Source organism: Peromyscus maniculatus, chromosome 20 (genome assembly GCF_049852395.1).
Source record: "Peromyscus maniculatus bairdii isolate BWxNUB_F1_BW_parent chromosome 20, HU_Pman_BW_mat_3.1, whole genome shotgun sequence".
NCBI classification, from domain to species: domain Eukaryota; kingdom Metazoa; phylum Chordata; class Mammalia; order Rodentia; family Cricetidae; genus Peromyscus; species Peromyscus maniculatus.
Genome location: NC_134871.1, coordinates 8,949,091 through 8,962,443, shown reverse-complemented (window position 1 = coordinate 8,962,443; position 13,353 = coordinate 8,949,091). Strand labels below are relative to the sequence as shown.

General features: G+C 40.1%; 1 protein-coding gene across 10 annotated transcripts in view; it reads right to left on the bottom strand.

Moving 5' to 3' along the window:
* The window catches only part of Enpp2 (ectonucleotide pyrophosphatase/phosphodiesterase 2), a 113,725-nt gene that overhangs the window by 38,489 nt on the left and 61,883 nt on the right, over nt 1-13,353 (bottom strand). For 8 of the 10 annotated variants that reach the window (XM_076555773.1, XM_076555769.1, XM_076555772.1 and 5 more), the window contains exons 9-12: nt 12,805-12,860; nt 7,627-7,692; nt 6,772-6,844; nt 289-397 (exon numbers count right to left, since the gene is read on the bottom strand). In XM_076555773.1, coding sequence (XP_076411888.1) covers nt 289-397; nt 6,772-6,844; nt 7,627-7,692; nt 12,805-12,860 — 304 coding nt within the window. Of the gene's footprint in view, nt 1-288; nt 398-2,331; nt 2,488-6,771; nt 6,845-7,626; nt 7,693-12,804; nt 12,861-13,353 lie in introns of all 10 variants that reach the window. The other 2 variants (XM_042265488.2, XM_042265489.2) reach the window with 1 other exon arrangement.

Here is a 13,353-nt window from a genome sequence, read left to right as displayed (position 1 = left end):
GAGCAGCAATTCCTTTTCTCAACACCCTAGAAACCTTCTATGATTTATTTGTTAGTTAGTTAGTTAGTTAGTTAGTTGGTTGGTTGGTTAGTTAGTTAGTTAGTTTAAGACAGGGTTACTCTCTATAGCCTGGCTGTCCTAGAATACATTCTGTAGACCAAGGTGGCCTCAAACTCACAGAGATCCGCCTGCATCTGCCTCCCTCCTGAGTGCTGGGATGAAAGGCCTGCACCACCACCACCCTGCAAAACTTTTATCTTAATAGCGAGGAAGAAAATGAAGCCTTACCATGGTCTCCAACAAAGATAACATTCACACACCGGTGCAGCTTGAGTTGCTTCAATCCGTCCATTAATTGCCCCACAGTTTTGTCAATCTCCCTCAGAGGATTTGTCATCTGCAAAAAGCAAGTTAGTCCTCACATATTTATTTACGTATTTTTATCTTTTATTTTCCATAGGTCTTCTACCCCTAGAACGTTCTGGAAAAAAAAAAAAAAAAAAAACTTCCGGCCCAGAGGCAGAGTTTTGTCTAGGGAATATTTTCCCACCATTTTCCTTTTTTTGAGGAAATAAATAAAAAGCTCTCCTTATTCCATCCATTTTTAAATATTTTGACGTGAAATATCACAAATTGCTGAGGCAAATTCTTTTTGTGGCACAAAATGGCTTTTCTAAAATGTACGTGCATTCTTTAAATCCAAGAGTTTTAAGAGTGAATAGAAAGTCAGACGGAGAGTGGAAAACCCTTGTTCTCTATATAAAAATCTCCAGACTTTGAACTATGTCAAAAAGAGAGAGAGAGAGAGAGAGAGAGAGCAGCGGAGGGAATCAAAAGCATTAGATTTAGAAGTTAAAACCATCACCTCCTCCTGGGAAATGAATTAGAACATTATTAGTAGAATAGGATTCATCACTTATTCCAAAGACCCTAACTGCCAACCTCAGAGAGCAACCAATTGCCTGCAAATAAAGCTGTCTTAAGGACAGGCTACTGCTTCTCAACTTCCTTCTTCTCAAACAGATTAAATAAAAATCAACAAGAATCCTAACAAACAAAAATGAACCACAGAATTTGTTCTGTTTAGACTGATGAAATACAAACTTCTAATTCTACTCTGAGGACCATTTCCAAAGCCAAAGAAACTTAATCCACCGTCTCTCGCTGTAGCTTCAACAGGAGTCCTGAGCGCCCACGCATACACAGGATTACCTCCCTAGACTCATCTGACAATGCAATGGACAGACTTTTAAGAAACCTCCTATCAGACATTGCACAGTAGTTTAGATGGATTTCACAGCTTAGGTAACAAACATTCAAGATAAACAAGATGCAAACAAAAGACCTGAGCATCACTTCCAATCAAATACATTACGGCATCTGCCATTTGAATCTACTTGGATGATTCAAGTCCTTTCCTTGTATCCTTTCATTCATGAAACGAGGTGGAGGCCTTTTTTTTTTTTTCATGACAGGCATCAGCATTCCAAATCACAACTGAAATTTGCAGAATGAGATGTGCCACAAAACTTGAAGGGACTAACAGATGTGAGACTAAGTGGTATTTGTCTGAGAAACACACACTGTCCTCCAAGATCCATGTCTAGACATAAAAACACGAAATGCATAACACATGTCTATCCTTGGCGCCGAGTTATTTTCCTTTATTCAATGGGACAATTCAGGTAAAATCCAGAACCTACTTCTTAGCAATCGGGTTCATAAAGAAGAATATGCCTCAAAGGAATTTGAAAGTTTTAAGGAAGTGAATAAGCAAAGATTCTTTTGAATGTAAAGGCTAAAAGTAAATCCTGTTACTATGCTCCTGAGAAAAACATGCAGCTCTATCTGCCCATCATTTTCTCTTTCTGGTTGTTTCAACTATTCCTTCATCCACAAAGACCTCTGCTGGCCTCAGAGAGGACACACCACTCATGTAAGTCAGCATTTCATTGAGTTCTAATCTATACTGTTTTAAAAGACACACCCTTGAGTCTTCTCAAGAGGCAGCACCACAAATCATGGTGACTTTTTTTTTTCTAAACACAAACAACAGCCCTACAAACTTAAATGGCAACATCCGTGTGGAGTCAGCTAACTTGAAAGAAGATAAAAGACTCCTTTTTTTTTTTTTCTGTTGTAAGGAGAGTTCAAGATGTTTTCACATCACTGTTAACCCCTAAAGGACCAGATGGCCCTCAACTCAAAGCCAAAGACAATGCACCAGGTTTCCTAAACCTTACCCAGACTAATTTTCAAACCAAGTCACCAAAGGCAGCCTTCGAGACAGACCTGCCCGCCACAGAGGTTTGGAACAGTGGATAAACTTACTTTGTCCTGACGAGTTTCCGCTGCATAATGATCCATTCTATGTAATTTTCTTCTTCTTTTCTTTGGAGGAGCAATTGGTCTTTCCTGTCTCCTCTTAGGGGCAACTTTCCTCTTAGGTCTTTTAGCCGGAGTAAGAGGTGAGCCATAACTACTCTCCTGTGCTGGCGGATAGAGATGTCTGTACTCAGAAGTCGTCTGTCCCTCTGGGCCAGATAGTAAAGCTCATACTCTCCCAATCTGGGGTCAGCAGAGTCTGAGTTAGAAAAACTAAGTTCTCCTTAAGGGAGAACACATTGGAATGAGGGGTGATTCAGGGCCCTCTATAGAGAGAAGCCACTGACCTGGGTCTCAATGTGGTCATAACTTCATTGCTGATAGCAGGATATGATTTCAGAGGATCTAGTCATGTGGGTGCTTTTGGCTGAGAAGCCCATGTATGGATACATCTGAAAGTAATATTAGGCAAATGCCATGATTCCTGAGCTGGGGATAGACTGTCCCTTGGTTATAGAAAGCTCTCTGTGCATGATATACTAGTGTATAACCAAGCAAAGTCAAAGTCACTTGGTCACTTCAAGTCATCTGAGCATGAGGTTCATGTAGGTGGTTCGAATTCAGCAACTGAGGGATATCTATCTGATCATACCACCAAATACATTAGAGGGCTCTCAGCTTGCACTTGTTTAACCAAGGACAAAATAAAACAGAAATAATAAACAGTCCCCATTGGTCCTGAATGAATGCATACACATCAGGACTTTCAGCCACAAAGAGGAACCCAGGAACTGTGTGCCTAGAAATCCTCTTTGAAAAATGAGAGCTATCAAAAGTCCCTGAGATTTCTTCACCAAGTTAGAGAGATGAAGAAAGCCTCCACTCAGACTCTTGCTATGGGAAGCCGGCTCCCTGTCTAAGGCAGCAGTGGTTCTCTAAGCATTGTTTGGAATTCCAGAGAGCAGTAACATCTAAGGAAAAGCCCCCAGTGCTGGAGAAAACCAGCCCCTGATTTGCTGATGGTGCAAAGGTGAATTAAAGCAGCAGGTCCTGCTGGCTACCTAGCTACCTTATCTCTTGGCAGGACTGTTCCAAGAGGCATTGGGATGCAGGCAGGGGCAGGAAGAGGAACAGGGTTAGTGCCGCCAAGGAGAACATCTGCCATGCGGTTGCTCTGTTCCCAGGGCAAGCGGCTGCAAGAGCACTTCTCTCTCTGTCTCATCCTCTCTCTCCGGCAGAGCAATCAAAAGTCACAGCCCCGTAGACTTTGGTTCGGTTTGCTTTGGTTTTAATGCTTCTAGTTTAGGCAAATCTCCATGAGAAGAGCGGGGGGGGGGGGGGGGGGGGTTTCCATGTCATAGTCACCGAGTACATTCCGCAAGTGCTCAAATCTGCCCATCGAACTCTAGGCCATTTGCAAAGGACTCCAACATTCCAAAGACGCCCAAAGAGAACCCTTCCGATTGCAGCAGGTTAGAAGAGCGGAAGAAACGGAGTTTAAGCAAACTGAGGTTTCATCCAGGGATTACAAAGGCATGTTTCTCTTTCTTCACATGTTAGAGGTAGATGAAAGCTAAGTTTTCACTGACCAGCCATACTTCAGCCTGAATTTAGAAGTTTTAGCCTGAGGTTATTCAGAGGATGGGGGGGGGGCGCAATCTTCCCTGTTTTTCAGAAGGATTCTTTACCATCTGAAGGTAGGGACCAGCCAGCCAAAGCTCTGCCTCTAGGCCCAGAAGAGCAGCCGAACAAGAGGTCACAGAGAAAGCAGAGGTCAAAGAGAAAAAAGATTGTGCCAATAATCAAAAGCAAGCATATTTTGAACATTCACCATTACACTATGAAACCAGGAGCAGTACACCATTTCTTGAAACTGTTAGCCCCGTGTTTGGCCATCTCAGTTAATAGCTTTTGAGACTCACCCTGAAAAACAAGTGTACTCAAATATTAAGCAAATAAACCACAAACTGCAATTGAATTCATCTTACTGTGCCATATAACTCTTTTGCTGTTTAGATTCACTCCAAATGCAAATTTTTTTTCTTATTACTTGTAAAATGGTATGCATTTTAAAAACCACCTTTCGCCTAGTGTGTGTAGTGCTCTCATGCATACTTAAGATCTACGGTGATACATGGGTGTATATAAATATGTTTATGATAAACAGGTATGTAAACCTATCAAATTTATGACACAAGGAAGGTTTCACTGGCTTGCTTTGGTCCTATTTTAAAAGCACAAAACCATTTTGTCTTGATTTCAGTAGAAGGTACTTAGAACCATATGGAAAATAGTCAAAAATCTGAAAATGTCCTTTTCTTTATGAGAAGAATGTGGTCAGGCTATCATATACTCTAAGGTATACAATTAATAATGTTTACCCAGCAGATAGGGAAGAAAACTCCAGCTACAAGCAATGTTAATACTGAAAAGAACATAATAAGAATACTTACAACTCTTAATTCAAAAATACTATGTGGGGGGAAGGCTTATATGTTTATAAGCAATTATGGACATAAAAACCATCATTATACCAAGTTAAAGCATTTGACACTTGCTTTATTTAGTCATTGCTCAGCACTTCAAAACAACCAGGTTGTTTCTTACTCAAAATACATCTACTTTCACGAGGTAGCTGTAATGAAACCACATATATCACAAACCCAGAGACATCCCTGGAAAAGAATACTGACTGCTAAGCCATGTGATTTAAGGTAGCAAACGTGTTATAATCCACGTGTATTGTTAAGAGCCAGCTCTTGCCACACAGATGGTGTTTCCTATAATCTGAACACAGTTATTAATAGGTGGCGTTGCTCATCCCAAGGAAGGTTGGATGGTTCTGTGGGAAGAAGTTTCATGGTCTGTGAGTCTAACACAAATCCTCCACTTACCAAGGAAGGAACTTATTTAAGCCGCAAACCTCTTTAAGTACCAGACTCAACTTTCAAAAGAATGGCCATATCCATATCAGCTCCTGTTTTCTTCTTTTAAAGGATATTACTCAGACAATGCTGGATTTTTTAATAGAGCACATGGAACTAGTTAGGTGTTTAGTGGGATGGATTTTTTTTTTGACATTTTAATAAAATCTAGTCCCTTTAGTTCATTTTAGATTAATATCAAGGAAAGTCTTCCCAAAGATAAAACAGCCATCCTTGCTTTTTTGTGTTTCATGTATGCAGATGTTTATCTTGTTTTATCATTTGTGTTTCATGATCCTGCAATAACGCTTGAACATCAAAAGAATAAAAGAGCCTCCGATTTATAGGACTTCCGTGATTCAAGACCAACTATGAATGGTTTCAGAAAGCTATTAGTTTCTAGTGCTTAAAAACATTCATCAAACACTGAATTGATGTTAAAGGATTCAGAAATCCTCATGGCTTCTTGGTATTTACTGCCTTTGTTTAGACACAGAGAAATTCGTTCAAAACTGCTTAAATCAAGATACATTGATCTGCATCTCTAACATATCTGTGTGCTGAACACAGTGAATTTAGTTAGAGCAATTGTGCCATCACCGGCTTCCAGAGAATTGGAGACAGTGCCCATCAACAAACACTTTTTGAAATAATTTTCTCAGCTCAAATCAAGTTTCACACTGTTGTTGTAACCTCTGTGCCCCATGTGGGGCAGGGGGAATGGAAAATATTTAAAATGTTTTAGAATTTTGACTTGTAGACTTGATTGTATTTCAAATGATCTACACTGAAATGCTAGAAAGCATTTCATCTCAAATGAATAAAACACAATAATAGTCAACCATTTCCTGATCGTGAACTTATAGTGAACTATGCTCTCCAAGCAGATTGTCTCCTATTAGGATGGCTAAGTGTGACCAGGGTGTTATCAGCTCCACTAGCCACAAGCCTCAAGTGGAGAATCTCTCTCATTTAAGAACTCATTTTACCTTTGGGGGGTACTCATGGTTTCACAGTAGGAACATCTATGTACAAATAACCCATTAAATGTATCTCTACTAGGCTACATGTCAGGTTAATCACACATGCTAAGGCTACTGGGCTGGCAAAAGAACTTCCCCTCTGTGAACTGTGTAACTATTTGAAAGGCGTTAAAATTCAGTTGTGATGTCCTGTATACCAGAGGTTTCATAGATTCCTTCTGTCCTAGCCCATTGCTGGCCAAACCTTCACCTTGTTCCACTAATACCTTCAAGGCTGGAACACCCCCCCCCCCAACATTTCACATAGCATCATGTTTAAGACATGTTTTTATACCAAAGCAATCTGAAATGAAGTTCCTGTAAGAGAAACAAGTACATTTAAGGTTTTTTTTAAGTTTTGAGTATTGAAATTATTTGACCTTGTATATGCCTTGTAGATTTGAAAACTCCCAGACTTTGCACAAATTCTGAAATAAAGTTTTGGACATTAGGTGGCCCAGCAACATGGGTTTTCCTCAGGCAGATGATAAATTACTAACCTCAGGGCCAAAAGGGCCATATTTGTGTCCAGAGAAATCGGGCTGCTCAGAATAGAAAGCATAAACTGAAGGCCTGTGGGAAAATTAGAACCAGAGTCAACCCCAGGCTACACAGAGAACTCCATATCACACGTTTAAAACAAAACCTCCAAGGGGGTCAGGGGTACACAAGAAGGCAGTAGGAAGGAAATAAGAGGAAGCAAAACATTGTAACACATATATATGCAAATGTCATAATGAAACCCATCGCTGTGAATGTTAACCTAAAAAATTTAATTTACAAACAAAATCCTTCTAGCTTAGTTAGTCTCCCACCCACTATTAGTATTACCATGGAAAATTTTTACTTTCCATGACTTGTTGAACCATCACTCTATACCTCTACACCACTTCCCAGTGTGGTAACTGCAAGTACCACTTCAAAAGACTAAACGTCACAATGAAAAAAACCCGAACATCACTGGAGATTCTGATCCTTCAGTAGCAGAATCCAGGAATCGTCACCACAGGCCATGTAATCTGTGGGACTGAAAAAGCTGACTATATTCAGGGGAACACTCGGCCTTAATGCCTTCCAATCCTTGAGTTACTGCTGATCAATCCTGTTATCAAAGCCAAAATCTCGATTCAGGTCTACTGAAGTCACCAAGATTAACAGCTGGAGTAATCCACATAATTAAATGGTCCCCAGTAACTCAAAACTTCTAAAGGAAATAATGCTTAATAACAACACAACTTTTAATAACATCAATCCTTGACTGTAATTCTATGTCACAGTCCATCTAACGTTTTGTCCAGCACCAGCCCAGAATGAACATGTGCTGAAAAGAGAAAAGGACAAATGGGGACAGATACCTCTCATTGTCTGGTAGTGAAAGCCACTGGAGGATGGTTAGGATTCTCCGCTCATGAGGGATAGTCCTGTAAGGGTGCGAAAACAAAGCAAATCCTTAGGTTGCATTTTCACAAACCCACACCCCAAGCTCTGAACACCCAGGCCAACGCTCCCTCTCGTTCCCACCATCTGTTTCCACTTCAATGCGATGAAGGGCCCTCTTTGGGATTAGTGTTTAAACTTTCATTTCCACCCCCAACCTAGTTTATTGCTCAACCCCTTCTATGAATGACTGGACTGGAAACTCTGATTCATGACCAAAGTGAAGAACCTATCTTGCTGATCAGAAACGGTGCTGCAGGCGGGAAGGACCCTGGCTTTAAAAACCAGTGTTGTTAAATGGGTCAGGCCCTTTGCTGTGGCAGATGGCTTCCGGCATCCATCTCTGGCTGGCAATGTGACTTCTGCGGACCTCAAAGCCTCCAACCCTCTCTGAACCTCAGTTTGTCCATCAGAATGATAATGATAACAACAAAGAACGTCGCACACGGAGTTGTGGAGTGCAGTGAAATAAAGCAAGGGAAGGGCCCACCCAGTGTGCCTAACGTATAGCAGGTGTTAAAAAAAATTATTTTCAAAACTAAAAATAAGTCATATTTTATCAATGATCCCATTTAGATAACTATCTGCCTCCAAATAGCTATGACTTTGAAAACATTATGTAACCTCAAACTTCAAGTTCCTTCTCTATAAAATAATGGGTTAGTGAAGGTACTCTTGACATTTTCTTCTAGCTTTATAAAAATCTGTCAAGGGCAGGCACATATAATTATGAGACTAACAAAAGGGTTATAATCTTCATCCACAAAGGCTTTTGTGTTTAAGTTACCATTCCCCGGCTGAACATAATTGCCCTAGGCCTGGCAGTAGCATTAGAAGCTCTTGGCTAACGCAGGATGGCATCCTGGGCTGAATGCTGTTAGGACGCTTGCAAGCTAAGCAATATTTTGACTTAAGAAAGAGTCACTTATTTTGTCCCAACAAGGAACACAAAATGTTCTTCTGCTCTAAGATCAGGCCAGAGAGGCAAATTCATGATGAATCCAAAGTAACACTAGTTTCATCGTGGTAAGGAAAATTATTGGGTGGGCCATTTGAACCTTGACTCGTCAGGAGAACATCAGCAAGAGGGCTGGGAGAAAGATAAATCCTCAGAAGCAGGGTCAATGACTAGGGCTACAAGGCCTCTTTCTGTGTCTGCCATCGCCACCCATCCCACTAGCTCAACGTGGCTGTCCTCTCAGGATTTGACACCACTCTAGAAACCTCTCCATCTGGAGATGTCCCCCGAGACTAGAAAACCATGCTTACTGTAACATAAGTCCTGCTGTAAACATGTTCCAATGGCACTGAATAAATGTGGCCCTGCTTATTATATTCTATAAATGAAATAGAAATAGACTGAACAAAGCCAGGTTAATCACTTAAGGAATTTAATCCTTTAGCCTTAGAAATCTGTTGTATCTGAACAAAATAATGTTAACTACATGTTTTGAATTCTTTCCTAACTTACATATTTAAAAAAAGCCAATGCCTCAGCCCATTCATGTTACCTTATTCCTCCCTACCTGAAAGCTGTTTTATTTTGTGTGTGCGGTTATCACCCCACAAATTTGGATTCTGACAAACCGACTCCTGACGTCAGTGAAGAAATACAAAGTAACAGAACACATGTCAAACTAAGAATGCTCACCTTTTAACCCCCTTGCTTCATGGGGTACTTGAACAACTCTAGAGAATCAAAGACACCAGCCTGGAGGGCAGAATGCCTGGGTTTGAATCCCAATTCCTATAAGCATTGGCTATGAGACTTACCTATCTTCCGATGCCTCTGCAAAACGCTGCTAGCAGTATCTATTCATAAGTTTATTGGAAGGTTTCAAAGAGATAATGTTTGGAAAGTGCTTTAAAACAGTTTCTGGCTCATAGAACGAGTTTAGGAAAATGTTAGTTTTACAAGATCAAGCCAATTAATAGTCTAGCATGGGCTGGGGGTGGCGCTGGCCAGCCTCCACTCCTAACTGAGGAGCTACTGACAGCTGATGGCTTCTAAGGGAGAGAGTCAATTCTCTCTGAGGTTGTGAACTCTGGTCGGTCAACCATGCCGGATGGCCTCACATCCATGAGTACATGGGCAGCATCGAGTGGACTTGGTAGGTGGGTTAAAAAAATAAAAAAGACATGATGTTGGACAGGTGGGGAAAGAGGGGTGGATCTGGGAGAAGTTGGGAAGAGGGTGGAGAGTTAATACCATCAAAATATAAGAAATTATCCAAGAGTTAAGAATTAATAAAATGCTATAGTAAAAAAGAAATATTCTTGTTTATATAATCATGTACTAGATTTTGAGGTCTATAGAGAGGATATACTCATTCATGAAATAAATATTAAGGTACATTGTGATTGAGACCTGTATATAAACACAAAGATGCAAGATTCCCCCACCAAAATGACTGTAGTGGAAGAGTCATCCTCCTCTACTTGGGATGGAAAAGCAAAGGATTATTGTATCACTTCTTGAGTAAAGGCCACCACCACCCCCAGTGTTGTGTGTGCTACAATGAAGACTCTGGAGGTCTGTGTCCATCCTTAGTGTGTGTTGAACACAGCATTTAACAATTCTAAATCTTAATGTTGTCATCTTGTAAATAAGGAGTTTGGACAAAGTGGTCTCTAAAGTTTTCTATGTATCTGGAAAGAACCTCATAGATTAAAAAAAAAGATATGGTCAGTCAGTCAGGTAGTGGTGTCACAAGCCTTTAATCCCAACACTTGGGAAGCAGAGGCAGGTGGACCTCTGTGAGTTCGAGGTCAGCCTGATCTATAGAGCAAGATCCAGGACAGCCAAGGCTACACACAGAGAAACACTGTCTCGAAAAACAAACAAAAAGACACGATCCTTTGGTCCTTAACCATTAGTGTCTCAAATACAGGGTAGAGAATTGCAATAACCTGATCAAGGACAGCAAGTATCTAAGCAGCAAGGAAAACAAGACTTGTGCCGTTGACTTCAGCACCCTGACTGAAAAAGAATTAATCTTGAGACCAAGTTCAATCTTATGACACAGTCACAAAAAGGAAAACTAAAAAACGAGAAAATGAAGAGCCAAATGAAATACTTACTGGTTGGTGATGGGCTACATTGTCTAGTCAGTGTTTAAAGAGACAATAAGAATAAAAACAAACAAATGTCGGCTATTGGCTGTTCTGTCTGTACCAAGGAACCTAATAAAACTCTCTAAGAAAGGTATCTCATTCTGCCTCCATAGTACCTTTATTATAATCCCTATTTAAAGATAAGAACATTGATTTGTTGAGAGAGTCAGTCCTATGCCCAAGACCAGGAGCCTCATAAGTAGCAGACCTGGGATTGCACTCAATCTGAACACAAATATATAATGGGAATTACTGCCTCTGAGAATGAATTGAAACAACAGAGGGAAATGCAGTATCAGCTGGGGATGATTTTGAAATGAAATACTGTCATTTAAGAAGCAAGAATGAAACTCCAGACTGCAATACAGAACCATGTTAAAAGGATAGGCCTTTAAAGTCTAAACCTATGGTTTGAATCTGGTTTTATTTAAATTTAAAAATTTTCAGAATGGACTATATGTAGATTCCCTTGACATCTATTCCCTGGGGAAAAAAGGAGAAGCCTGATCATATTTTATAAAGTTATAAAAAGCTTCAAAGGGTGAGGGTTGGGAGTAAATGAGCCCACTCACTTCCAGGACGTGGAGATAAAAGAATAGCTAGGGAAAGCAAAGACATCTTGGGAGCACACAAAAGCCACCTCCTTATAAGTGGTTTCAAACGGATGAAGAAAACTGTCATTCAAAGCCAGAACACTGGGCCTTTTCAGGGAAGCTCAGCAGCACTTCGGGGGGGGGGGGGTAAGGGAGCAGACTAAGTATTAATTATGGTGTTGGCCCCACTCCATTCTGCTGGGGGAATGAGTTGCCCAGCAGAATTCCCGCATACATCTGTGAGAGCCAAGGGTTAAACCCTGAGCTGTGGAAGGTTAACTTGGTAAATAACAGGCCACTTGACATTAAATAGCATCCATTCGAACATAGCCATACTCGCCCCTCAACTCAGAGAGCTCTTTAAAAGAGGGAAGAAAAAATACCTCTTAATCAGTACTGTCTTAGCTTCAGGTTACCCAAAATAATCAACGGAACCTTTCTAATCTGAAGAGGCTGCCTCTATTCCTGAATTTGGAGTCTGCAGAAAGCATCATTGTGGATCAATCTCAACCCATGATTGGTCTCACTCAGCACACTGCTGCTAAGAGAACAGTCTAGATTTTTTGTTAAAGCATTAAAAAAAAAAAAAAGCAGTCATGGAAACAGCTTTAGGGGGTTAGGGAAAAATGGAAAGACCATCACACTGGGAATAAAATCCCCATGAAAGTCGAACCTGGCCCCTTTTCTTATTTAAGAAGCCTTAAAAAGAATCAACGTTTTTGAGAATTTTATCAGGTAGATTTCATCTGAAAGCCTGAAAACGTCTATTATTAATCTCCAGTTACTTCTGCAGGGATAAGCAGTCCCATTTTCTCAGTGGGGAAATTTGAAAAGTTTGGTAGGAAATGGGATAAAAACGGAGGCTTCCCCTCCCCAGGTCTACTGTGGAGAACTTCCAACTCTAGACCATTCCATCAGCTTCCCAATTGCCTGAGGCTACATAATATGTTCAAAGTTGAGAATCAAAATAAATAAATACAAACAAAATAAACACAATAGTTTGTAATATATTTATAAAGAATGATAACAGAAACTACAGTGATAGTCTAAGAGGAATACACATTCCTGGGCAAAAAGTTACCAGAATAAAGGTTAACACGATAAAAGATCTAACGGGTAGGTCAAAGAGAAAATCGTCCTTAACTGAGGGATGGGACAAGAGAGAAGAGAGAGAGAGAGGATGAAGAGAGGCTGAGAAAGGGAAGCAAGAAGAGAGAGAGAGAAAGAACCTTTGAGGAAAAAATGCCTGAAAAGTTATTTCTGAATTGATAAATTCTTATCAATTTGACATGTTTACATTTAGCTGAAATGAAATTGACCAAAATCATGTTTCACAAATTGAACCATAACTGTAATTTTATAAACAATGACAAAATAAAGGTAACTTACACAGACCAGAAGAATGTTCCAGCTCTCACCCCTTGCTTGGTGGCTGTAATCCATAGCTAATGAGGAAAATATAAAAGGCTTATAAGACATTCTGAGCTCTGGTTAAAGAAGAAAAACACTAAAATACATTAAGTCTGATATGCTGTACTCTATTCGTGTGCACCATAAATTTCACAAGATTTCCAACCATTTTTTTTTTTCACATCTGGAAGTCAGACTCATTATATCCATAAACGTTATTCAGTACATATTCTGCAAAAAGTCTCAAAAGCCTTGCTATGATGCTACTGACTTCTCAAAATTTTATTTCATCCCCAAAGTCTCTCTTTTCTATACCTGTCTTTCCTGATAACTGTTTTAAGCATTACTTATGTGGCGGAATTCTGCTCATCAAAGGATGCAGGAATTGACCATATGTTTCTTTTACTACTGATGGCTTTACAGAGTGGAGTCTCAATTTGGTACCCAGATGTCAAAAATCTTTAAATCTAGCTTGTCATGTTTGACTTTTAAACTAGATGAATGAGGGGAGGGGGAAGAACTAAAAAG